The 25,616-nt window shown below is 37.8% G+C and overlaps 1 protein-coding gene and 1 long non-coding RNA gene across 11 annotated transcripts in view; one reads left to right on the top strand and one right to left on the bottom strand.

Moving 5' to 3' along the window:
* Nucleotides 1-25,616, bottom strand: part of EYA4 (EYA transcriptional coactivator and phosphatase 4) — a 289,717-nt gene that overhangs the window by 122,552 nt on the left and 141,549 nt on the right. For all 10 annotated transcript variants that reach the window (XM_034962872.3, XM_055114130.2, XM_057302596.2 and 7 more), the window contains exon 3: nucleotides 25,430-25,479. In XM_034962872.3, coding sequence (XP_034818763.1) covers nucleotides 25,430-25,479 — 50 coding nt within the window. The remainder of the gene's footprint in view (nucleotides 1-25,429; nucleotides 25,480-25,616) is intronic.
* The window catches only part of LOC129398051 (uncharacterized), a 152,522-nt gene that overhangs the window by 92,550 nt on the left and 34,356 nt on the right, over nucleotides 1-25,616 (top strand). The window lies entirely within an intron of this gene.

Genomic DNA, 25,616 nt, shown 5'->3' with positions numbered 1-25,616 from the left:
TCTACAAATTCTTACTGGGCTCAACTTAATTGAATTTAGAAGACGAAAATTGCTGAAGCTGAGAAGATTTATGATTGCCTGTTATCTGTGGCACAGGGAGTCTCTGGATTATTCAAAAGTGAGGGGGGTTGGCATGCTGTGGAACTGCTTCTGCTAAGCTTGCTGAAAGGTGAAGCTACTGGGGAAAAATCTGAAGGCTCCAAGAGCAAGGAAGGCGGGGGTGAGTGAGTAAGAGCCAAAGCCCTGGTGATTTGGAAAGAGTTCTCACCTGTAGGGTCCATCGCCTTCTCCTCCTATCCTCCCATTCAACATTTAGTCCAACTTTAAGAAACACTACAAATTCCCAAAGAGAATATGTAGAATAATCTAAATAAACCTCTTTTGATAAATACGTTTCCTTCCAAAAAAAAAAAAAAAAAAAAACCCGAGACTCCTTTATTTCACAGTGTAGGTTGATAAAACTATGTGATAACAAGTGGTTGATAAACTGAATTAGCACTTTAACAATTAACTCAAATATCCCAATGTAAGGAGTTTAATTAGACCTTTCCCAAATTAAAAACTTGATCTCAAAGTTTTTTCTTATCTTCTGAATTTAAAGACATTAGTAATATATTATGTATTACACTGAGATATGTCATACCAGCTGTATGTAAAATCTGCTCAAGAGAAAGACAATATAGCTGAAACCTAAAAGCTAAATAAGTGCTTACTTTATTCTAGAAAAGCAAATGCTATATACACATTATTTTTTTATTCAGCTTTCTCTATAAGTAACTTTAATTTTAAATTATTCTGCATTTCTCCCTAATTTACACTCGAAAACCTATAGAAGACTGAAATAATAAGAGACAGATTTCATACATTTCATTTTCATTTTAATAGAAAACCTTCTAGAATTAAAAATCGTATAGTACACTTGGAAATTATTTTGTTAAAGTATAAGAAACAGGTTTTATACAACCTGTTAACAGCTTTCAATTTGAAAAATGTATATAGCTAACTGAAATATCTAATTGAATTTAACTAAAATATGCTGGCAATTAGGTGAGGGCAACAGAGAATTATGAAGACCAAGGCACTGAACATCATGACAAATCTTAGAACATTTTTAATGAAGAGAATTCACAAAATATATACTCATTCAAAGGCTTTCAAATGCTGACCAAAGCTTTCCTTTTGACCTTACCTATCACTCCTGACTTCACAGATCCTGCACTGCCAGTGACTCAGTGGGTGTGCCCCCATTTACACCATTGCATATGATGTGCCGTTGGCATTGTATGCCTCTCAAGGTGCAGTTTGATGCCATCTCTTCCAAGAAGCCCAGATGTCATTCTCTAGCTGTTTCTCTGGCCAATGAGTAGTCATTTCCTTATGAGAGCTCATCTCGTGTCATGAGTCCTGTATGTGTCTTATCTCTGATTATTTCGTAAACTTCTTTTGGGCAAGAACTATATCTAATAGATTTTACTTTCCTTAAAATACCTAGGATAGAACCTGGCCCATGGTAGGTGGTAAATAACTGCCTGGTCAATTAGTAAATAAAAATATGAATGAAGTTTGACAGCCTATACAATATATATATAAAGTAATCTGATACAATGTTACTAAATAGATAGATAGAAGATAGGTAGGTAGGTAGATAGAATTTAGCAGCATTCTCTCTGCTCTCCAGTTGACTACACAGTTCCTAAAATACAACAGACATGCTCTCACCTCAGGACCTTTGCACATGCTGTTCTCTCTTCCTGGGACTCTTCTCCCAGACAGCTGCATGACCCAGCCCTCATTTCCTTAGTGAGACCCAGCTCTCACTAAGGCCTTCCCTGGCCAGGCAATGCAAAATTGTCACCCCCTTCCCCCCATTCATTCTCTTTCTTCTTTTCCTGCTTTCTTTTTCTCCATTGCACTTACCACCTCTAATATACTGTTTTGTATATTAATCTTTATTATTGCTTGCCTCTCTCCACTGGAATGTAAACCCCAAAGGAGAAACTTTTGTCTGTTTTATACTTTGCTGTAGCCCCACCTAAAATTGTGCCTAGAACATAATTGACATTCAATAAATAACTGTTGAATTAATTTGTTGAATTAATGACTCAAGAGTATTCACCTTTCATACACAGGAAATAGAATATAGAATACCGAGAATGATTTTTATGAGATCTGTGGAAATCAGTCACATCATCACGACAATGCAAGAATAAAGAAGTTAGTAGATGGCCTTGAGTTTTCCCAAACAATGGCATTTTCTGCCACCAAAATAAATATGTTATTCAGTCAGAAGCACTGGACTATAAGAAGTATATTCCATTCTGGTTTTTATTGGGGGAAAGGATGTTGCCACAAGATGTCAGTCCATTTATTCATTCATATATCCAATAGATATTTTATGACCACTTCCATGTGCCAGGAGATGGCTAAGATCCTTGGAAGACAGATAAAATGCTACCTACCAACTCAAAGTCCAGTTAGGGAGTCAGGGGGTAAAACAATATTCTAGCACAGTGTGTTGAGGCCATGGCATGGTGAGCACAGGAGCCTGAAGGAGTGGATGGAAAAGGCACCTCAGAATCATGACACTAGGAAATGATTCTCAGTGAAGCAGGCTCTTAAGTGAGAAAATAAAAGTTGAGGAACTAAGAGCGACTATGTTCAAGCAGAGAATAGCATGTCTGAAGGCAGCTACGAATGAGTAAGCAGGGTACTGCCAGGGTAGAGTTTTAAAATAGAATGAAATCGTAGATGTTGAATCAAGTGAACAGGGAATTAGGGTTTCCCATTTCTCTCTCTCCTCATGCGAAGAGCCAAGGAGACTAGAAACTGGATACAAGCAATCCACTTTAAGGTGGGTGATGAGGCAGGGCTACACGTGAACACAAAGGACATCCCGAAACTCAATGAAAGTCGTATTTATTACACACAGACTTACATTAACTGATAACTAAATGCATAGGAAGTTACTAGTCTCAAATGTTTTGTGTTAGAAAAAAGCTTTACTATTCAAGCCAATAACTGGAATTGCTCTCTATGACTAGAAGACTGTGGGTGCTGAAACTAGAGATTATTTTTGTTTTATTTAGCATGACCATATGTATTTTCTGTCTGAAGAATCTACAGTGTAGTAGATCCAATGTAGTAAATTTGTAATACGAAAAAAAAACAGCTCTGAAAGTTTTACAAAAATTATTAAACTAGGAGTAGCTACTTGTCAACCTTGGTTAAGAGGAGGTATTGTCTTTCCTGTAGGATCACAGTGACAGAGACAAACAAAGCTCTTCCATAAACACTGGCTGAATGAGTGTGAATGGACAGAATGACGTTATTAATCGCTTTGGTAACTGGGGATCTTATCTGCTCTCCCCTCATCACTGAGTAACATCCACATTAGAAAAGAGATGATGTGCTTTGTCTTTTTTGTCTAATCTCTCTCTTATTGGCAACACTTACTGAACTGAGAAAAATAAGTGAACAGGGGAGTCAGTCCAAATAAAGAGCTTAAATTCCTGAGACACTCCTGTTAAAAATACATGACAGGAGGCCGGGCACAGTGGCTCACGCCTGTAATCTCAGCACTTTGGGAGGCTGAGGCGGGTGGATCACCTGAGGTCGGGAGTTTGAGACCAGCCTGACCAACATGGAGAAACCCCATCTCTACTAAAAATACAAAATTACCCAGGTGTGGTGGCACACGCACGCCTGTAATCCCACTTACTCGTGAGGCTGAGGCAGGAGAATTGCTTGAACTCCAGGGGCAGAGGTTGTGGTGAGCCGAAATCATGCCATTGCACTCCAGCCTGGGCAACAAGGGCGAAACTCCATCTCAAAGAAAAACACACAAACAAACAAAAACAAAAAACATGACAGGAAAAGATAATTCCCAGTTCAGAAATATGACTTGCAGAGTGGCTTCCTTCCTTATATGAGAGTTTAGTTGATGAATGTGCAAATAGAAGACTATGATTTATCCAGATTTGAGTGGATTATTTTAGGCACATAAGCTCAATTATGAAAAATAAATATTGCTTGATATCAAGAAAATTCCTTGAAGTAAATGTAATCTTTCTTAATGAACACTTTCTTCAAATGGTCATTTTAATATGGAATTAACATTATATACTATGTGTACTATCTTTGACTTAAACATACAAGAACAAAGTTGTATTTTTTCCCCCTGTGGTTAAAGCAGGCATTTAGAGCAAAATGAGAAAGATTATTTATGTGACTATGTCCTCTAAAAATACTATTGTTTAGGCTAGGTCTTTGGGAGTTAAATAAAGCCTGTGAAAAATATCAATAAAGCAAGACAGCCAGCTATTTCATAGTTTTCATTCTCTATCAGGCCAATTCCTGTTTTTCTGTATAAACAAATCAAGATGGTTTTAAAGCTTTTTTGTTATTAGAATCCCAGAATCATATTAACCTTCAGGTGCAATAAAATCACATAAATTCTAATTTAGTGTAATCACATTTTAATTTTTTTTTGGCTATTTGAACCACACAATGTTCATGTTTCCTTTTCCACAAAATGCGTAAACACAAAATTAGTAATGGAAATAATAAAAATAGCACTTGATGCTGCTGGAAGTGTTTTAGTTATAGCTAATTTAATCCTCATAACAATTGTAGAAAGCAGGCATTGTTATTAGCCCCATGATAAAACTGATAAAACTGAGGCACTGAAGGGCCCAAGTTGGTAGAGTGGGTGCTGGAGGGGCTGAGACTCCACTCCTAGAGTGTCACAATTCATGGAAACATCAGATAATGAACAATTCTATAAGCCATGTGCTTCCTTAATTCTTACTGGTCTTGTCCCCTGTTACCTTCCCTCTTGTTTCTCTATAAACATGGGAATTTATATATTTGCAAATAGATTCATTCTGTTATTCTTTTGGGTTCATATTTTATTTCTCCTGGCTGTGTGTGTGTGTGTGTGTGTGTGTGTGTGTGTGTGTGTATCACATTTCATCTTTATATTGCACAGCTCCCTGAATCAGTAGACTAGACAGAGATGTAAGCATATGACACCCAGTTCCAGACAAAAATTCCCACAGTGCCTCATCAAAATGAATTTGCTCAGGGAAAAGTTGACTACACTCTTTCAGTAGATTTCAACATTTGTGTTGGTAACAAAACAATGTGAGTTTAAGCCTCCAGATATATAGCTAGATTCTCACTTTAGAAATTTTTATATAATACTGAGTTATTTTATGAATGTTCCATTTTTAGAAATCAGACAGGGAATAAAAAGGGTAAGTGCTGTATTTAGAGAGCCAAGGAATAAATAACGAAGAGCAACTACTTAGAGAATAAAGATAATATAAGAAGTGCTCACCACTCAGTGACAACAGATGTACCAAAGTGGTTTTCCCTCTTAAGGTATTTTGGAGAGGTATTAAGTACTGCCATTAGTACTTAATCCTTCTGTGTCATGATGCAATCTTTGGTAGCTGTACGTGTTAATTTTACAGTTCTACAATGGTGTAAAGAAGGGGTGTGTGTGTGTGTGTGTGTGTGTGTGTGTGTGTGTGTCTGTGTCCCTAGAATCATATAGATCTTTTTTTTTTGATTTAAAAATATGGGTTTTTGCTGAAATGATCTAGATATCTTTTAGAACAAAAGAGCAAAGGAAATCCCTCCCACAGTCAGTAGAAACAGCTGGTGGGCAACTCCTCAGTTCCCTCCCCTTTTCCTCTTGATTCATTATGGTTATGCTCAAAGAACAGAAAAAGAGTACAGTTCACCCATGGCACTGTTGCTATCATCTTTTCCCTGTGACTACTAAAATATTGAGTTTCTGGTATTAGAGAGAGGTATGCAGGGAAATACCCTCAATCTAATGCTAATGATCCTGAGAGGGGTGAGCCCTGGATTGTGCCACATTTCAATAGGTCAACTAATATTTCTCAAGAGTTATTTGTACAAAGGCTGAAGATAACTATCTTTCATTGAGTGTTAACTATGTGTCAAACAGTACACATAATGCCATCTAATTTAGTCATCAAGAAAATAGAAGAGGATGGTACCAGATTTCGGGGTTAAACGATGAAGCTAAAAGACTATATGAAACTTAGATGTTAGTAAGAAAGGGAATGATATTTGCACTCAGGTCTTTTTGCATCTAAGGGCTATAGTTGTTATATGATGTTATTTTCTTTTTAAAGTTGGTACATAACAGAAGGACACATTTTGAGGGTACGTGTGATAATTTGATACATTCATATAATCAAATCAGGGTATTTGGGATATCCATCATCTTAAATATTTGTATTTTCTTTATGCTAGGAACATTCCAATTATTCTCTTTTAGAGATTTTGAAATGTACAATAGATTAATATTAACTATACTCACCCTACTGACGTGTTGAACACCAGCTCTTATTTCTTCTATCTAATTTATATTTGTACCCGTTAACCAAAATCTTTGGATCCCTCCTTCCTTCCTACCCTTCCTGGCCTCTGGTAAACACCAATCTACAATCTACTCTCTATCCTTATGAGATCCACTTTTTTAGCTCCTACATAGGAGTGAGAATATGTGATACTTGCTTTTCCGTGCTTGTCTTACTTCACTTAAATAATGACCCCCAGTTCTATCCATGTTGTTGCAAATGACAGGATTTAATTCTTTTTATGGCTGAATAATATTCCATTGTATACATATACCACATTTTCTTTACCGATTCATTCACTATGGGCACTTGGGTTGATTCCAGAAGAGAGGGACAGGAGAAAATAGGATACCTTGAGCTGTGTCCCCAGTCTCATTCCAAAATCAAAGCTGTTCATATGAACCATTTCAAACTTTCTCTCCACTGTTACGCAAAAAAGTTAGAATTTATTAGAATTTATGGCAATTGAGTAAGAAAAAGTCTACAATTTAACATAAATAAGCAGGTCCCAACTTCAGTTAAATTTATGTTAAATTGTACATTCTAAATAACAATTTAAGATATCTCCAAGGTATTTAAAAATAACACTGTAAAAAAATAAGGTAATCAATAATAATTTGTATACTTTATTACTATCCTTTAATTGACTGGGATACCCTTCAATATGATGTTCAGGGCACAAACACTATGTCTATTTTCATGAATTTTGCTAAATGAATCCTATATTAGAAGAGATTATTTATGCAAAGCGGCTTGCAATATAAGCATATAATTATTTTTTCTTTTTTTTTTTCAAGACAGAGTCTTGCTTTGTCAGCCAAGCTAGAGTTCAGTGGTGCAATCTCAGCTCACTGCACCCTCCGCCTCCCGGGTTCAAGCAATTCTCTTGCCTCATCCTCCGGAGTAGCTGGGATTACAGGCGTGCGCCACCACACCCGACTAATTTTTGTATTTTCAGTAGAGACAGGGTTTCACCATGTTGGCCAGGCTGGTCTCGAACTCCTGACCTCTTGATCCGCCCACCTTGGCCTCCAGAAGTGCTGGGATTACAGGCATGAGCCACCACGCCCCATCGCATATAATTTTCTAACTCGCATCTGTATCAGTGTATACTTTTGTAATGGTGTTGTTTTGCACATAATATGTATTCAGTGTATTTCATTTTATCATGAAACTCTTGAATAGAAAATATATAAGTGCAAAAAGCTATAAATATGTATTAATGGATAAATATGCTGCTATTCTGATTTGCAAACTCAGAAACAAAAAAATCAAGTGATGTCAGAGAATAATGCAAGGAACCCTATAAATAGTATGAAATTTGAAAACCCTAATTCACTTCTTTTCAGGTCTAACTACCTAATTGTTCCTTCTATGTTTTCCCAGTAATTATACAAAACCTCCTCTTTGTGTTTTCTCTTATTTAATTTTGTTTTGTTCTCTTGTTTTGTTATTTAATTTTGCTTATTTAATTTAATTTTGTTAATTAATAAACTATGGGAGAACTTTATACACTGACATTAAACAATTACCTTCCCATCAAAATTATTTTAAGAAACCTACTCTGGAAATCATACAGGCACGTTGCCAATTTATCCTTGTAATGTGAAGGAGAAAAAATGCTGTTAACATTTTTTAAAGTCAGAAAACTACTCTTAAAGGCAGAAAAATAAAGTATTGTCATTTGATGGGAACTTTCGTTTCATATCACAGCATAGACTCCTGCCAGAATTCAATGCCATATAACTACTTACACTTTGATTTTCAGCAGATGTAGTCCAAGTTGACATTCTTCTGTGAATCATTAGAAAGTATTTTCACTGAAAACATATTCTTGATTTAAAACATAAGTAGCCTCATTGTATTTTTTTTCTCAACAGCTTGTATCAACCTGTTTTTAACTCTCTAACTTTTTCCACCTTTCTACACCACACATCAACATCTTGATCTAGTGAACTAACCAGATAATGAATAATACTGTGTATCAGTTTCTCATAGTCATCCTCTACTTGAAAGGGAGAGAAAAATACATTGAAGTACTAGTTTAACAAAAGTAATTTCCTTCTGTTCACTTGTGCTTCATTAGGAATCATTTATATTTGCTCCAAATTAAATGGTTTACTATCAGAAAGAAGAAATTATAAAAATGAAAATGCTTGGCCTGACACTAAAAATTATGTATATATAAATTATGCCTAGAAAATCCACTAGCTAAGCAGGCTGATTCCCTTTGCATGCTGACCTGAATTTAGCATGATCCAGTGTGGGCACCAGCAGAGGTGAGCTGGCGCTGGTCAAAATAAGAGAGGAAAAGTCCACAGACATGGGAAGGCATATATTTAGCTAAAAGATGAATAAATAGGTAGTGACATTGTATCTTATACTTATTTAATTCACTTTTGTCCATATACTTTATGATTAATCTTTCAACAAATCCAACCCTCCTGCAACATGTACTGATGTATCCTGTTTCTCTTCTTTGTGCCTATTTCCCTGGTTTTATTTGGGGACAAGGTTTTGCTAAATACGATTTGGCACTGCATGTTGGCAATTTTTTTTCAAAGAAGCCATATTAGGGTTTTCTTTAGGAAACTGCCATTCGCTTTCTACAGGATGGCCAACTTACCAAAGAAAAGGTCCACATTCTTAGCGAAATTCTGGGCTCTACTTAGAGTCTTCTCAAAGTTTTTAAGCAAGCCTTCCATAGCATGCATGCAAAAGAAACAATTTTAGTAGAAGTCCTTGAAATAAAAAACACATGTCACACTTAGAAGTTCTAACTCTTATTACTGACAATATAAACAGCCAACTGGATAAAGGCAACATGAAAATATGAGGAAAAAAATAGCAGCTGAAAAAAATCAGACTCTCTAAATAAGAAGAAATTGAAACCTGTCCTTATAGTCATTCAGTTAGCAAGAGTTCAACCAACTGATAACAGCTTCAATTTGGTTGTGAAAATTCAATTTAATGAAAGTCTATTGCATAAAATTCTTTTCCCCATAAGAAAAGGAGTAAGAATATTTAGAAAGTAAAAGACACCCAGAATATCTCAAATAAACTAGTCTCAATAACTCCCTCACCCCTACTATACACATGGACTCAATTCACATGGTTTGCAAAACCAGTTTGGTCGTTCCCAGGAATTGCAAACATGGAAAATAAGCTTTCTTTCGCGATTCCTCTGACTAGGCGACAAGGGCTGATATCTTGCACTGTCCTCCCTTTTTTTTTTTTGTTTCCAGTTTTATCTCTTACATTTAGCACAAAACATTTAATGGCCACTCAGTTGCTTTAACTAAATGGATTCACAATGTATGGCCATAGGGGAAAAGACACACAAAACAATGCACTGTAAGAAACATGGTGATATGGTTTGTCTGTGTCCCCATCCAAATCTTATCTTGAATTCCCGCATGTTGTGGGAAAGACCCGGTGGGAGGTAATTGAATCATGGGGGCAGGTCTTTCCCATGCTGTTCTTGTGATAGTGAATAAGTCTCACGAGATCTGATGGTTTTAAAAAGCACAAGGCCTCTTCTCTTGTCGGCCCCCATGTGACACATGCCTTTTGCCTTCCACCATAATTGTGAGGCCTCCCCAGGCACGTGGAGCTGTAAGTCCGTTAAACCTCTTTATTTTGTAAATTGCCCAGTCTTGAGTATGTCTTTATCAGCAGTGTGAAAACTAATACACATGGGGATATATCATATATGCAAATAAAAGGAATCAGTTCCAAATATTTTCCAAACCCTGTTTAGAGCACTGATAAACAATAAATCAAGAAGCAGTTATCAATATGTGAAAAGCCAACCAATCCCAATATTCCTCAAAGATCACTAATTCTAACTGCACGAAAAAATAACCTTTCCATGAAATAAAATTCAATTTTCTAAAAATCTGTATGCCCTAATATCAAGAATTTGCTAGATGGAATGCAGCTGATTGGAAATGGAATGGAAAGAGAAAAGATGCTGGAAATGTAGGCGTTTTGGAAACAATTTGAAGCCTCACACTGCTCTTCTTCCAGTGTCAGGAAAAGGCTTTGAATTCAGGATCTGGAGCTTATTGACTCTTTCTAAGCAGCACCTACAGTCAAATGATGTTACTGGGAAACCGACTGTGAGTTGCTTTTCTAAGGTATTGAGGGGTTGTGCTTTGCTGCCTATACTGTCACGTGGATGCCCTCATTGCAATGTTAAGTATCTGGGCAGCCATGCCATGGTTCATTGTCAGAAGCTATAGAAGAGAATGCTTTTTCCAGCCAAGTTGAGTGATTCATTCTGGGCCGTTAAAAGTCTGCTTCACTAACATTTTCTAAGGCTTGCATTTTCCAGATCTTTTTAAGTCCATGAGATGTGAATTTTTAGGATACACAGTATCTTCCTCTGATGAAAATCATGCATCTCTTGGGTAGCCAGGAGAGTGTGAAAACACGGCAGGGAGTTTGGGGTTCTCACTGTGACTGGGACTGCTACTGAGATCTGGAAGAAGGCATGGTTGGATAGTTGTGTCATGTGCTGTCAGCCCTGCGTAGAAAGAATTAACCCTTCTAAATCCCCTTTGGAGAAATATCGATGGGTAATCCACACTTCCAGTCATGTTGCATGCATGCACACATACACACAGACACACACACAAACACACCCTCTCGTCATTTTTTCTCTATACCATGCTTTTCATCATTGTTTCTCTTTAAAACAAACACCTATAAATAATGAGAAAAACCTAGGATAATAACTACCCCAACAGCACACACATAACATAATGGTTAAGAATATGTAAATGTCAGTGTCTCAGCCACAGTAAACTATTTTGCCTCCTGTTCGATGTCAGACATGATGCTCCTATGTAATGCCTTCAGTCTTTACTACAACAGCTGTTGCACCGAGCAGGGTGTGGCGCATCTGTCTTGGCGTCCCACCAAACCACATTAATCATTTTTTCCCAGGCTCTAGCATGATCTCTAACATCCCCATTAGTTGGGACTTTAGCTCTTCTATTTGAAGAATAGAAAATAAGAGAATGAGGAATACAGAGGCGATAAATAGTATAGGATTGCATCACTTCATGTAATAAGACTGTATGTTCTTGAAAAGATTATATTATTTCTGAGAGGTATGGAATTTTGACAAATTAATCACATGACAGAATGCAGTGGAAGAGCTTCCTATGGAAGCCAAGCCTAAAAAAAATGGAACAATTATTTCCCAAGTCATCTTTCCTTTCAAAGAGCTTTTTCACATATTGTGTTGTATTAAAGATAAAAGTGCAATGCCCATGGTAAAAGTCATCCTAAGATAGGAAAGAAGGGGAAGGGAGAGAAGAAGGGGGAGATAGAAAAAGGGAAATTCATTATTACATTTTTATTTCAAAAACCTTTGGTAAGGACATGATGACTTTAATTAGAATAACCATTAAATTCATCATGCAAACAAGACTTTCTTGAAAGTAAACTCTCTATCCAAAAGGGATGCTGAAACACCAAGTGTAAACTGGGACTCTACGTGGGGTAAGCTGGGATACAGAGTTACTCTACTTGTTAGAGCAAATTTAGAGAGTTTTTATTTTATTTTAATTTTTTAGACGAAGTCTTGCTCTGTCACCCAGGCTGGAGTGCAATGGCACAATCTTGGCTCACTGCAACCTCCACCTCTCAGGTTCAAGCGATTCTTCTGTCTCAGCCTGCTGAGTACCAGGGACTACAGGCACGCAACACCACACCTGGCTAATTTTTTGTATTTTTAGTAGAGATGGGGTTTCACCATGTTGGCCAGGCTGGTCTCAAACTCCTGAATTCAAATAATCTGCCTGCCTTGGCCTCCCAAAGTGCTGGGATTACAGGCGGGAGCCACCACAGCCCAAACTTAGAGGTCTTCCTTAGATTTGATCTTATTTACAGATGACATTTAAACCTTCTTATATGGCATACGGTAGTGCGACTAGTGTAGGTAAAGACTTGAAGAACTTGCCACTTCTCTCCCCAAAATATAAAAACTAGCTCCTCATTCATTCATTCACCAATTTCTATTATAAATATTTATTGCACTCCTACTATGTGCCACACACTGTGCTAGGTACCTGACCTGGATTGGAGAAAAAAAAAAAAAAAATCCCTAAGTGATCCAGATGCTTGAGTTGCTCATGTTAGCATGAAAAAGGAATAATTCTAGATAACCTCATCTATCCAGAACCTTCAAGGAATTTGGTCATTATGGTTTAGTCAAATATTGTGTGTTGCTGAGCTGTGGTCATTTTAAGCAATAGCATATTTTAAATGGGATCATTTTGTAAATAAATAATTCTAAAATATTTTAATGGGATCATTTTGTATATAAATAATTCTAAAATGTTATGATGTTAAATGTAATTTAACTTTTACTGAGAAAATCAGGGTGACCAACACTAGTGAGAATCATCACACAGTACTAAGGCATATCAATGTCCTCAGGGATTACTAAAGCATACTGGGCTTCCAGTGTTCATGCCAAAATATCTCATGTGACTAAGCATTTTGCATTCTTACATTTATGCTTCGCTATTTTTGTCTCCTTTTTGTCATTAGACTGTCACTTGTCAATACTATCACTATGCCTACTTGTAATAAGAGCAGTCATTTAAATTCACATAATACGGTGGCAGGTACTTTGTTAAACATTTTCGATATATTCCTTCACTTAGAATTTAAAACTGTACATTCAGTAAGACAAAACATTCTGAGACATCTCAGAGATAGCTCTATGAAGCCTAGATTTGTCATAGGCTTTTTTTTTTCTCTCTGTAATTCTCAAATATGTCTGTATGGGTGAGGTTTGCTAGACAATTGAGTTTGCCAAGTCTGTGGAGCCTTGGAAATTAATTATGACTAAAGCAAAAGTATTTTTTAAATACAAGCTTATATATACATTTTTCTAACTATTCTTATGTTGGAGATTCTCTCATAGGAAATTTAAATATTTAGAAAAAGTAGAGCTTAATTTTAGCTACATGAATTTTAGGAATATAAAGACAGTTATTTGGCACAGTAAGCATGCCTGAAAGACTTCAAGTATCAGGTGATAGAAATTCATAAACACATGAACAAAGAACCCATTCATCCATTGGCTTATTGAAAACCAAATGAGAATACTGTGTAGGTTGCTAAGACAACTGAAATGTGATGATTAAATGTAAGATAATAAGCAGAATCTCTGTACCTTTACAAATCAAAATTTTGGAATCTCTATTAAGCCCTCATCTATATTTAAGACTGAAACTTTAAGAACACTACTTTAGAAAAAGGCTTAAGACTTAGAGTTCCACTGGTGAAGAATCTTGAAGCCTTCTGATCAGGAGAGAGCCCTAGTCTTAGAAGATGTGTGTGGTGTGGCAGAGAGAGGTGTTCCTGGTTGGGGATCAGCCCCATCTTGTAGCAGTGACAAAAGAGGCAATTAGTCCAAGACATTTATTTGAAAATGGTTTATTGAAATTACAAGTAAATATTTCCAAAATGTGGAAAAGACTAGAAATAGTAGCTTTTTCTAGAATATTGCTATTTCAAATTTTGAACTCTGGGCTCACTCTATTCTAGCCACACTGTCCTTCCCTCTTCTGTCGCCTGAACATGCCAGGCAGGCTTTTACTGAAGGGAGTGTACTTCCATCAGCTCTCTGCTTGGCTTACTCATTCATTTCCTTCAAGTTTGCTAAAATATCACCCAATTTAAAACCACAACCGATTCCCCCCCGCAATGTTCCTGATCCTCCCTATTTTATTTAATTGGTGGGTATGTATTACCTTCTAACATACTCCTTTGCCATGTATGCTCTTGTTTTGTTTACTGACGTATCTCAAGCATTTGGTGCCTGACCCATAGTAGATGCTCAATAAATAGTACCTTTAAGGGGGAGAATAAGCATTTAATTGAACTACTGAGAGGAAAACCACTAGATCCCCCTTTCTATTACCATCTCAAGTTGGTCAAGCATGAAGTGGACCGCAAAAGCTTCTATGTTTCTACTCACACTGAGTCTAGAATTTCTGCACTACAGATGCTCTAACTGCAAAATAAGGATTTAAGATGCTTAATAACCCCTAAGCCATCTTGGAGAATACTCAGAGATGGTTGTTGCCCTCAATCGACAACATTCTAATTACCCCTGTGATGCAAAGCAGAGTCTTGTCCTAGCTCCTTAGGTCTTCTGGATAGAAGTCACTGCACAAATGCTGCTTTACATGAGGAATTACTCTGACCAAATTAATTCAAAGCAGCTAACAGTCTCCAGAACGAGTTTTGTACTGTTAACCACAAAGATTTCTGAGCTCAGTTTACTGTAGGAGAGGCTGACCAGGAACACAGCCATTTTCTGGAATGAATCACTAATACATGTGGCGAAGACAGGCATTTTCTCATCTCTAAAGAACAATGCAAGCTGTCAGAAAGAAGAGGCCAGATCCTTCCCCCTGCCACCATGCCTATTTCAAGCCAAATCTATTATTTCAGGCTTTATATGCATGTATTTGTTCTTAAATCAAAAGAAATAAGTATCCACTGTAGAAAATTTGGAAAATGTGTTTAAGCTATGAAAAAAAAATAGTGTGTAATGCCACCCCAAAATAACCACAATTTGCTAAGTGTCTCTCCAGCCTTTTATGTAAGTTTCATAGCTGGTCTCCCTGCCTCCAAGCACCCGAGTCATGGTTGATCTGTCATCACCAGTACAATTTTAATTATATCATTACCTGATCAGAAATCCATTGGTGAGCTCTCAATACCTGTAAGAGAGCTTGCCAAGTTTTAAATCTGGGCTCTAGGTTATTGATTGCTGACTGTCTTTCTGCAGGTATGTTTGAACATTGTTCTTTTTTTAAAGAGCTGAAACCTAGACACTAATCTTGGCAAAATTGAGGGCATTAGTCAGACAATTATCTAACAACTACACACAGGAAATGGAGAAAGCAATTTGCATTTGAATTGGTATTTGAGAGCCGAAGAGAAGACTGGGTCCCTTGAATAGGAACTGGTCAGCTTGGGGATGGGTATAGGGAGGCCAAAAATTGGTACAAGAGTTTATATAAAGAGGGGAACTGAGTTCCTCTTACTTTGCAGTTTCGCTGCCACTCCACTTAAAGGTCTGTCTCCAGCAATCTCTACTTTCAGATCACGGTTTGTAGATGCCTGACCTATGAAATCAAGCTCTAAGTCTCTATAGTAGTAAAATGAATAGCCATTGAGTTGTCTCTAATTAGGAAAGGGGGGAGTGCATTTTCAATTTCCTTGATATATGCTAGTTTATATAGGCTGGATTATAAAGTGAAGGATGAGGGAGGGGTAGGTGCTGGATAAAACTGGCAGGTTAAAAATGTCCTGGGAAGGGAAGGAGTAGAAAGTAGAGGGCACTTGTGGGTTATCTACCCTCAACTTTTGCTTGAAAGCTCCTCGCAACCCAATTCATAGGCTCCCAGAGGTGGCTCCTGAAAGCCACATTTCTGTTTTGTGACCCTGCCTCTCTGAAAACATTCCCATCCCTAGAAATCTGGAACTGAGATAATGAAAAAGAGAGGAATCTATTATCTGGGAGGCTAAAGAAGTCAAATGTATAAAATCAGGAGCAGTGTCACATGGGCATTTTCCTCTTGTTGTGGGGCCTGGAGAAAAACAAAGCTGGTCAGCCAGAGAGATAAAGACACAGAACGGTGAAGCAAAGGGGACAGAGATGAATAAGAGATGAACAGGGAGATAATCTGTGTCTCCCATACCTTCTGAAATTCAGCAAGCCCTCTTTTCCCGAGTTAAGAAATTAATCCTTTGCTTAGGCGCATGCCTGTAATCCCAGCTACTCAGGAGGCTGAAGCAGGAGAATCGCTTGAACCCGGGAGGTGGAGGTTGTGGTGAGCCAAGATCATGCCATTGCACTCCAGCCCTCCAGCCTGGGCAACAAGAGCGAAACTCCATCTCAAAAAAAAAAAAAAAAAAAACCCAAAAAATAATAGATACTAAAACTTCCTTTTTCTGCTTCAACTGGCTGACAACAGTAGCTGCAACCAATAAGAGTCCTAACTAAAACAACTAGCAAGCTAAACCAGCCACAAGCTGTGCTAACCTACCCTAATTTTCTAATCTCATCTACTATTTCTTCACATGGATCAAGTGGGACTATCCAAAATCCATACCTTTCAATTTCAGCTCCTGGGTTTTTTCGGTTTGTTTGTTTGTTTGTACCTCACTGTGAGTTCTCTTTCCTTCATTTCTTCAAAATTTATCTATTCTTTGACATTCAGCTATAGACCCCCAATCTTCTATGAAGCCCTTCCTAACCACACTAACCCCCAGTGCTCAAACTGCACTCTGGTGCTCTTATTCTCCTCTATTCCTCTAATGAAATGATTTCATCTGTAGAACTTACCAGATAAGTATTACCTAAAAATAGATGCCCTTGGGTGGCCACAGAGTTCACACATACACGATTTTACTCTATGATACATGTAGGAAATGGAGACAGCAGGGGAGATGGAAAACATACCTATGTAACTGGTATATATTTTTTCCTAGAATGTTCTGGGACTAATGTTAGAGCCATGCACTGCTATGTCAGTTTGGAACTATAGGTAGAATACAAAATGAGACTCAAGCAACATTTAACAGAGCAAAATAAGGGAACTAGGGCCAGGTGCAGTGGCTCACGCCTGTAATCCCAGCACTTTAGGAGGCCAAGGCGGGCAGATGACTTGAGGTCAGGAGTTTGAGACCAGCCTGGCCAGGATGACAAAACCCCACCTCAACTAAAGATACAAAAAGTAGGCGGGTGTGGTGGCGGGGGCGCCTGTAGTCCCAGCTACTCAAGAGGCTGAGGCAGGAGAATCGCTCGAACCTAGGAGGTGGAAGATACAGTGAACCGAGATTCTGCCACTGCACTCCAGTCTGGGTGACACAGCGAAAGTCTGTCTCAAAAAATAAAAATAAAAATAAGAGAACTAGGAGAGTGGACAACAGGTAGCCCAGAAAACCCCTGACCTTTTGTGGGCAGTAATTAGGCACAAAAAGTATATTTTCACATTTTTAGTTCCTGCACAAATAAACTTTTAAGGTTATTTGCTCATGCTTCTGTATATACTCTGTCTACTGAATACTGCCTGATCAATTGACCAACATGGCAACACCATATGGAAAGTGTCATTAAGAAAGGCTCTCTGACAGTCTTGGCAGAACAGAAAGGCAGGGTCTAGACCCTGTAAGCCATGTGAAGACCTACTGCATTCATTCAGAGGTGAGGTGGCAAGATTCTGAACTTTCATAGTGGCAGTGAGGTGAGGCAGGATAAAGAGATTCAAAAAGCACGGCAGAGGAAAATTCAAAAAACATGGTTTCATAGAAAATTGGGGGGCTATAGCTGAATGTCAACTTGATGACCAGCAGGATTAGGAAAGGGAGCAAAAAGTCAAAGATTGCTTAAAAGTTCTGAGACAGGACAACTGAGAGAATTATTTATCACTAGAAAGGAAAGACCCTGGGGAAAGAAGTGTAATTACAATTTTTCACAAGTGGAGCTGAGATGGCAGAGAGAAATCCCTAACGAAATTACACTAGGGATTTGTGGTTAAAAGAGATATTCCAGGAGCAATTGCAAGCCAGATTTGTGTATTTGGAAGTTATTCATTCATTTAACAGATATGTACTGGGGGACCTGCTATGTGCTAGGCCCTGTGCTGTATACTAATGAGGCAATGGTGAACAAAGGCAGATATGAACTCTAACCTTGTAGAGCTTATAGTCTGGTGAACTGAGGAGGCATCTACCAAATGCAGAATCTCTGAAGGAGAAGAACATGGTACCCTGTGGCCTTATGACGATGGGGCTGGACTAGTTGGCTGGATAGGGAAGGCTTCCTTAAAGCACTGAGCTTCTTCAGGAGTTTGGCAGCCACTCCACTTAAAGGTCTGTCCCTAGCAATCTCTCCTTTCATATCACAGTTTGTAGATGCCTGACCTATGAAATCAAGCTCTAAGTCTCTATACTAGTGAAATGAATAACCATTAAGTTGTCTCTAATTAGAGAAGGGGAGAGTGCTGCAACGGGCGCAAAACATCTGGAAGATGATTTGAAATGATGTAGGTAAGCAAAGGTGGGAGGGGAAAGGAGAAACTGAAAGGGAAGGAGAGTCCCAGCGTCTGTGGAGAGAGGCAAGTAGCAGTGGTGAATGCAGACCTCCTAGCAAGCAGCAGCTCATGCACACCGAGCAGAAGCAGAAGGACATGGGCGGAGCATGCTAGGCACTGTGGGCCACATCAAGAGTTGTAAACAGAGATTATACATGAAAAAGTATGAAATGAAAGAAAAGCAAAAGCATCAAGAATAAAACCTAGGGAGCTGAAGACAGCGAGGCAAAGGTTAAATAAACACGGTATGAATGAAGAAATGCCACTGTGAGGCCCTTCTTCCTTTTGGTTGTAGCCTATCCCTTTTCCTTAACGGGTTTTAGGATGAGTCTTCTTCAATTTAAACACATAATAAGCAACTATTCTCTGAGTAACAATGAGAAGGGACATGTACTATTTTATTCTCATTTGCCCATTCATTTAATCTTAGAAAATGATGAACTCTACAGGGGAAGTGCAGAAAGAAATCAACAAGTGTACAAAAATAACACTCAGCTACACTGGCCAATAAAGATAAGTTACCAGGAGTTCCCAATGAGCTACTGGAAGGGCCGATTGGGCACATATGTGATAAGACATTTAGGAAACAATAGTCTATGTTTTGAGACTTTTTTTTTTTTTTGAGACCGAGTCTCACTCTGTTGCCCAGGCTGGAGTGCAGTGGCATGATTACGGCTCACTGCAACCTCTGCCCCCCCAGGTTCAAGCGATTCTCGTGCCTCAGCCTCCCAAGTAGCTGGGATTACAGGTGCCCACCACTATGCCCAACTAATTTTTGTATTTTTAGTAGAGACGGGGTCTCACCATGTTGGCCAGGCTGGTCTCGAACTCCCAACCTCAGATGATCCACCCGCCTCAGCCTCCCAAAGTGCTGGGTTTATAGGCATGAGCCACTGTGCCCGGCCGAGACTGTTTTTTAAATCTGCAATTATCACTGAAATAAGTGATTTGGCAAACACCACAGACAATTATCTGAGGAAATCAGCACAGGATGCCACAATGAACAAAGGATCAAGATAGGTCAGCTATCAAAGACACAATTAACAGCAAAACAGAGGACATCATTCACCCTCATTCACAGCCCCATCTGCATCCACATCTGCAGGAATCTGTCAGCACACCCCAGAAAAGGTAAAACAAATTCTGAAAATCTCCAGTAAATGCCAGCCAAAAATGATGAAAAGACTAGAGAAGCATCCACATGAGGCCAGACTTTGAAACAAGACAAAACACTTTCCAAATTGGGAAGAAAAAGATTAAGCTATAATATGACTCAGGTTAAATAAATGACATGAGAATTAAATCACACTCTTAGAATATTTAACTATTAGAATATCTATCATTTTCAGGGGAAGTATGCCTTATAATTTGAAAGAGTTGGTTTTTAATAATTAAAGGAATTAATTATTACTTTGCATTGTGATTAGTAATTTCCTGGGTTCATTAGTCAAAAAGATAATATATGATAATATAATTAAGTCCAAGAAATGGTTACCTAATTCTGTGGACTGTACAATCAGATCATGTTATTGAGAGAATTTAAGGTATTTAGAACTATATTCCAAACTTCCAGGTTTGAGAAAAACACAAACTGGCAGTAATGATTTTTGGTACTTCTTGGAGACAGAATATTGGGCTAGATGGACCTCTGATTTGACACAGTGAAATGCTACGCATGTTTCACAAAGGAGCCCTCAGCTTTCCCTGCTTTGAAAACAATACAGCATTTAATTTTGAGACAGGCAATTATATGCAGATAAACATTTCAGTCTTCTGGAAGTACTGCAATAATTATTTTACTAGCAAATAACTATGTATAATTTATACATTAAACGTTATTAAATCACAACTGTCTACATAATAGGAGTTAGGAATTTCATTTTTTTAAGCTGTTGCATGTAGACATTGAATAGATAAACTCCCTGAGGCTCACTTAAATATTACATATTAAACTGAAACTAATTCCACTGCTTCTTTAAAAACCGGAAAGTCATTTTGCCTTTCTCTTAATAATTGGAAAGTTAGTAAAGACTAGGGCAAGAAGACACAGGCCAAGGCCTTTACTAATTTCAGGTAATCATTAAGTTCTCAGCAAACTCAATTTCTTTAACTTACGAAGTGGAGAAGAGTCAATCCTCCCCACTATCCACAGAATCTTTTGTTATTCTCCATGTGGAAAAACTATCATCTTAGCTCATACATACCACAAGTTCTTCCTATATTTTAAGATTCTCCTTAGATCTCCTTACTATATTCTACTGGCGACACTGTGGCCAGGATGAAACAAAGCTACTAAAGGACAAGAGCTGGCTTAACTCCTGATAAGTCACTTCACAGCCCAATTTCACCACAATTTCTATTTCTATTCACTCTCTAGTTAACAAAACGAGTATAAAATTAAAATTTCCTATTTTGAGTTTTATTTCCTTCCTATGTCTTTGATCTCTTCTCGGTGAAAATGCTAGTCAGTGGCCCAAGAGAGAAAAAGCAAAGATAAACAAATAGAAATTCAACAGAGAAATCATTTGTGTGTTATAGGGACTACTTTAACACAGAGACGCCCTAAGATATTTGTAAAGTATGCAATACAAGAATGAAATAAATTATTTCCTCACCTCATTATCAGAAATAAAAAGGACTGAAAGTAGAGGAGTTAAAAAAATAAGATTCATGGAAACTTCTGCTGTAAAATTCATTTGCCCAGGAGCTATTTATTACATTCAACAAGAACCATGTATTTTCAGTGATGAGTCAAATGGGACCCAAATTGACACAAATAAATTCACCATGAAGACAGAAAAAAACATCAATGCAAAATATCATTTCAGTTTATGTTTTAAGATGGTCTATCTAGTAACAAACTTAATTTTAGGGTAAGGATATTAATTTTGTTTTTCTCATAAATTCATTTTATGGTTAACATTAGTTTAGGAACAACAGTACATCCTGGACATGGTTAGCAACACAGAGGAAAGCAAAAAAAGAAAAAACATTTATGGAATGTCAAATTTTACACAAAGCACATCATATCCCTTTCCACATGACATCAAGTTTAGTAGCTTTAGGAAACAGGGAAAAAATACTATTCCTGACATCTGGCTTATACTATATACATGTAATGCTATTTCAAAGAAGACAGTTTGGTGCCTTACTTATACTGCATGGGTTTGTAAATTCTTTTTCCCAATATACCATTACATCTGCAGCCCAAGCATTTCTTCCCAAAAGAATTAAGGCCAAGCAAGAAAAAGAATTTGCTGATACACATATGTCACTTCAAGAATTCTCTTGTCAAAGTCTCCACACCCAATTTAATTATTTCCCTACTGTAAAAACACTTTCCATCTGCATTTATTCTAATCATTTCAAATCCAAAACTAACATACTATAAAGCTAACTAAATAAATGAATGATATTAGCTTTAGGTTCCAAGTGAGGCAGCATTTTTTAGGCAGTAGTTCTCTGGCTCACATTTTATGCGGATACAGTATTTCACTTTGAGTTCAATTCTTTATTTGATATTTGTTTAGAATAAAACTACCTAGCCCCGGGCTTTAAATCTCAATCTGAATCTCTCTCTCTCTCTCTCTCTCTCTCACACACACACACACACACACACACACACACACAGAGAGAGAGAGAGAGAGAGCATACATACACACACAGAGGAGAGAGAAAAAATATATATATATATGTATAAAATATATATATTTTGTGGGGTTGTTTTTTTTTTTTTTTTGAGACAGAGTCTTGCTTTGTCACCCAGGCTGGAGTGCAGTGGCACAATCTCGGCTCACTGCAAGCTCCGCCTTCCGGGTTCACGCCACTCTCCTGCCTCAGCCTCCCAAGTAGCTGGGACTACAGGCGCCTGCCACCACGCCTGGCTAATTTTTTGTTTTTTTAGTAGAGACGGGGTTTCACTGTGTTAGCCAGGATGGTCTCGATCTCCTGACCTCATCATCTGCCCGCCTCAGCCTCCCAAAGTGCTGGGATTACAGGCGTGAGCCACTGCGTCAGCCCCTGTGGTTCTTAATGAGCAAAAAAGAATGTACCCATATATGTATGTATTAAAATAATGCTGCTTAGTGTCTATATTAGAGACATTTTTCTTGTTTGGTTGTCATTTTTTTTGTTTTTTGACAGGTGAGAAAAACTGAACCTCAGTACATGCATATAATTTGTTCACTATTCAGTAAATTCTTGTATCCTTTTTGTGCCGAGTGCTCTTCGGTATATTTTTATTCTCTCCTTGGTGTTCCATCAATATATTAAGTGCCAGTTCTGGCACTCTCAGGCCTAATATTGGGGAATAAATACAGGATCCAAGAACAGTCACATTTTTATGTTATTGATAGATATTGACCAGAGTGTGGAGATTGACCATTGTACCACAGGTCAGTAGAGGAGACCTGTCATTATCAAAATGTCTGGGCAAACTTGAACCAACAAATGACTCTAGGTCTTCTTGAAGGTCTTTCCATCTCACATTTTAAGAAAAATTATTGTATTTGTTTGCTTGTTTTTGATATCACAAAGTTATGAAGTTCTTAGAAATTGATTTGCCTGATTTTACCCATTTACATTATAGATTAGGAAACTTTAAGCAGCAGCTAATCCACGGCAACTAACTGCTGATTTCCAGGAACTCTGGCTACTTTTCCATTTAGAGAGACAGTTACTATTTTTTTTTTTTTTTTTTTTTTGAGACGGAGTCTCGCTCTGTCGCCCAGGCTGGAGTGCAGTGGCGCGATCTCGGCTCACTGCAAGCTCCGCCTCCCGGGTTCACGCCATTCTCCTGCCTCAGCCTCCCGAGTAGCTGGGACTACAGGCGCCCGCTACCACGCCCGGCTAATTTTTTGTATTTTTAGTAGAGACGGGGTTTCACCGTGTTAGCCAGGATGGTCTCGATCTCCTGACCTCGTGATCCACCCGCCTCGGCCTCCCAAAGTGCTGGGATTACAGGCGTGAGCCACCGCGCCCGGCAGAGAGACAGTTACTATTAAATGACAAATATATTTTAAGCAGTCTTCAAAAAAACTATTTTTTTCTTAAAAATAAAATTATATTTTTAAGGCCACATGGGCTGGGATTTTCTAGATAAAAAAGAATGACCTAATTCCAGGTTTAAATACACTGAGCTCTGAACTCTTTCTATTTCTTCTCCAACTTACTGATACCAACTATGAACAATGAATCAGTTTGATCGCTTTCTGTTAGTTTAAAATTTACTTAAGCATAGTATTATCTGTCCAAAAATCCTGAGTAGCCTCAAAGCTAAAAAATTTTGATATGAAATATTAATAATAAGGATGATTATATTGTTCTGTTTTTCCTAACTCCCAAGACCAGCTGCTTGCAAAAATTATCTAATTACATATATCATCCTTAAAAAGCAAGTCATAGGTAGGTCACTTATATAGGTCTGCAAATACTTAGGAAGGAGGTGCCTCCAAGGAATAGAGCCCCAGTCTTCCCTTCTGTTTGCACATCCTAGAACTACTCTGCTTTGTAGGAAAACATTTAGTGGTTCATCCATTTCCTAATGCTCCAATAATCTAAAATTAGTTAGTTCCATTTTGATAGCTAATTACACAGAACAAAGATCAAAGATCAAAAATCTGATATCATATCATATGCTCTTCATGATCCAAAGGGAAAATCCATATGCAATCATTTTAATATAATATGCACAGGAATCAATTATAGGAATATCATACTGCATACAACAAAACAAGAGTTACTGAAACTATAAGTGGACTATACATAAGATACACTTACTCTACAAAAAGTAAAACATAATGGTCATTAAATTTTTTTTTTTTTTTTTTTTTTGAGATGGAGTCTCGCTCTGTCGCCCAGGCTGGAGTGCAATGGCACGATCTCGGCTCACTGCAACCTCCGCCTCCCAGGTTCAAGTGATTCTTCCACCTCACCCTCCCGAGTAACTGGGATTACAGGCACCCGCCATCATGCCTGGCTAATTTTTGTATTTTTGTAGAGATGGGGTTTCACCATATTGGCCAGGCTGGTCTTGAACTCCTGACCTCAGGTGATCCACCCACCTTGGCCTTGGCCATTAACATTTCACCTAGATATGCAATGTTTTCATGTACCAAGAAAATCACTACATGCACTATATGCTGGAGCAAGTAGGACAAAATAAACCGAGACCCATCTCTCAACTGAATACACATAGGTTAAGTCATATCACTCATAGCATAGTAAGAACATGTGTTTATTATTGTCATAGTATTTACGATACTTTTACTTATCCATTCAAAATTGCAGCCTGGACTTTGAAATGAAAGCAATGAAAATGTGTAGGTCTAAAAAAATCTGTTGGGCATCTGGTTCAACCACAAACAACTAAATGGTGCTAAATTCCTATATGAAGTGGCCTCACCACTTTAATTCATCATTTCCACAGGCTCCAAACAACCCAAACGAGAATGCCAAATTAACTATGAGTTTCCTAATTTGACAACATTCTCAAAATCTAGCAATGTTTCACTGCAAAGAAAAAGAAATATCATAGTTTTTTTTTTTTGTAAACACAGATTTGACAGTTATTCAGTATCTGGCACAATTTTAGATTCAAAACATTATAAAAAGAAATTAGAACAAAAAAATGAACATTAACTTAATGCCAAGGGATTTTTTTTCACGTATTTCTAGAGATACTTCCACTATTGTTCCTTAAAACTGACTTCAATCACAGTCCCTTTGACTAATATTATGAGTAGTGGTACGCTAGCCAGCATGATATGCAATTTCCATAAAGATAAGTTCTTCAAGAAGCTCAATGTTTCAAATCACAATTGTGTCTCAGGTATAACATCTTACTAGTGCTCCAAAACTGCAATTCTCCTTAGGGGAGTCTTGGTCTTTATTTTACTGTACCTGGAATTCTGAGATTGTGAAACATCTGATTCTGTGCACGTTTTCTTTACCTGTAAGAAAAGAGTACTAGTTATTCTCATATGAAAATACAACTTCCTCACTCAGGTTCACACACTATTAAAGCGGATATAGCTCTGTTCACCAAGTTCTCTATAAAATACCCCCCACACTTTACAGCAGCAGCATA

Source organism: Pan paniscus, chromosome 5, assembly GCF_029289425.2.
Source record: "Pan paniscus chromosome 5, NHGRI_mPanPan1-v2.0_pri, whole genome shotgun sequence".
In the NCBI taxonomy this organism is placed as follows: Eukaryota; Metazoa; Chordata; class Mammalia; order Primates; family Hominidae; genus Pan; species Pan paniscus.
The sequence above is the reverse complement of the archived record's forward strand: the minus strand, read 5'-3'. Positions and strand labels throughout refer to the sequence as shown.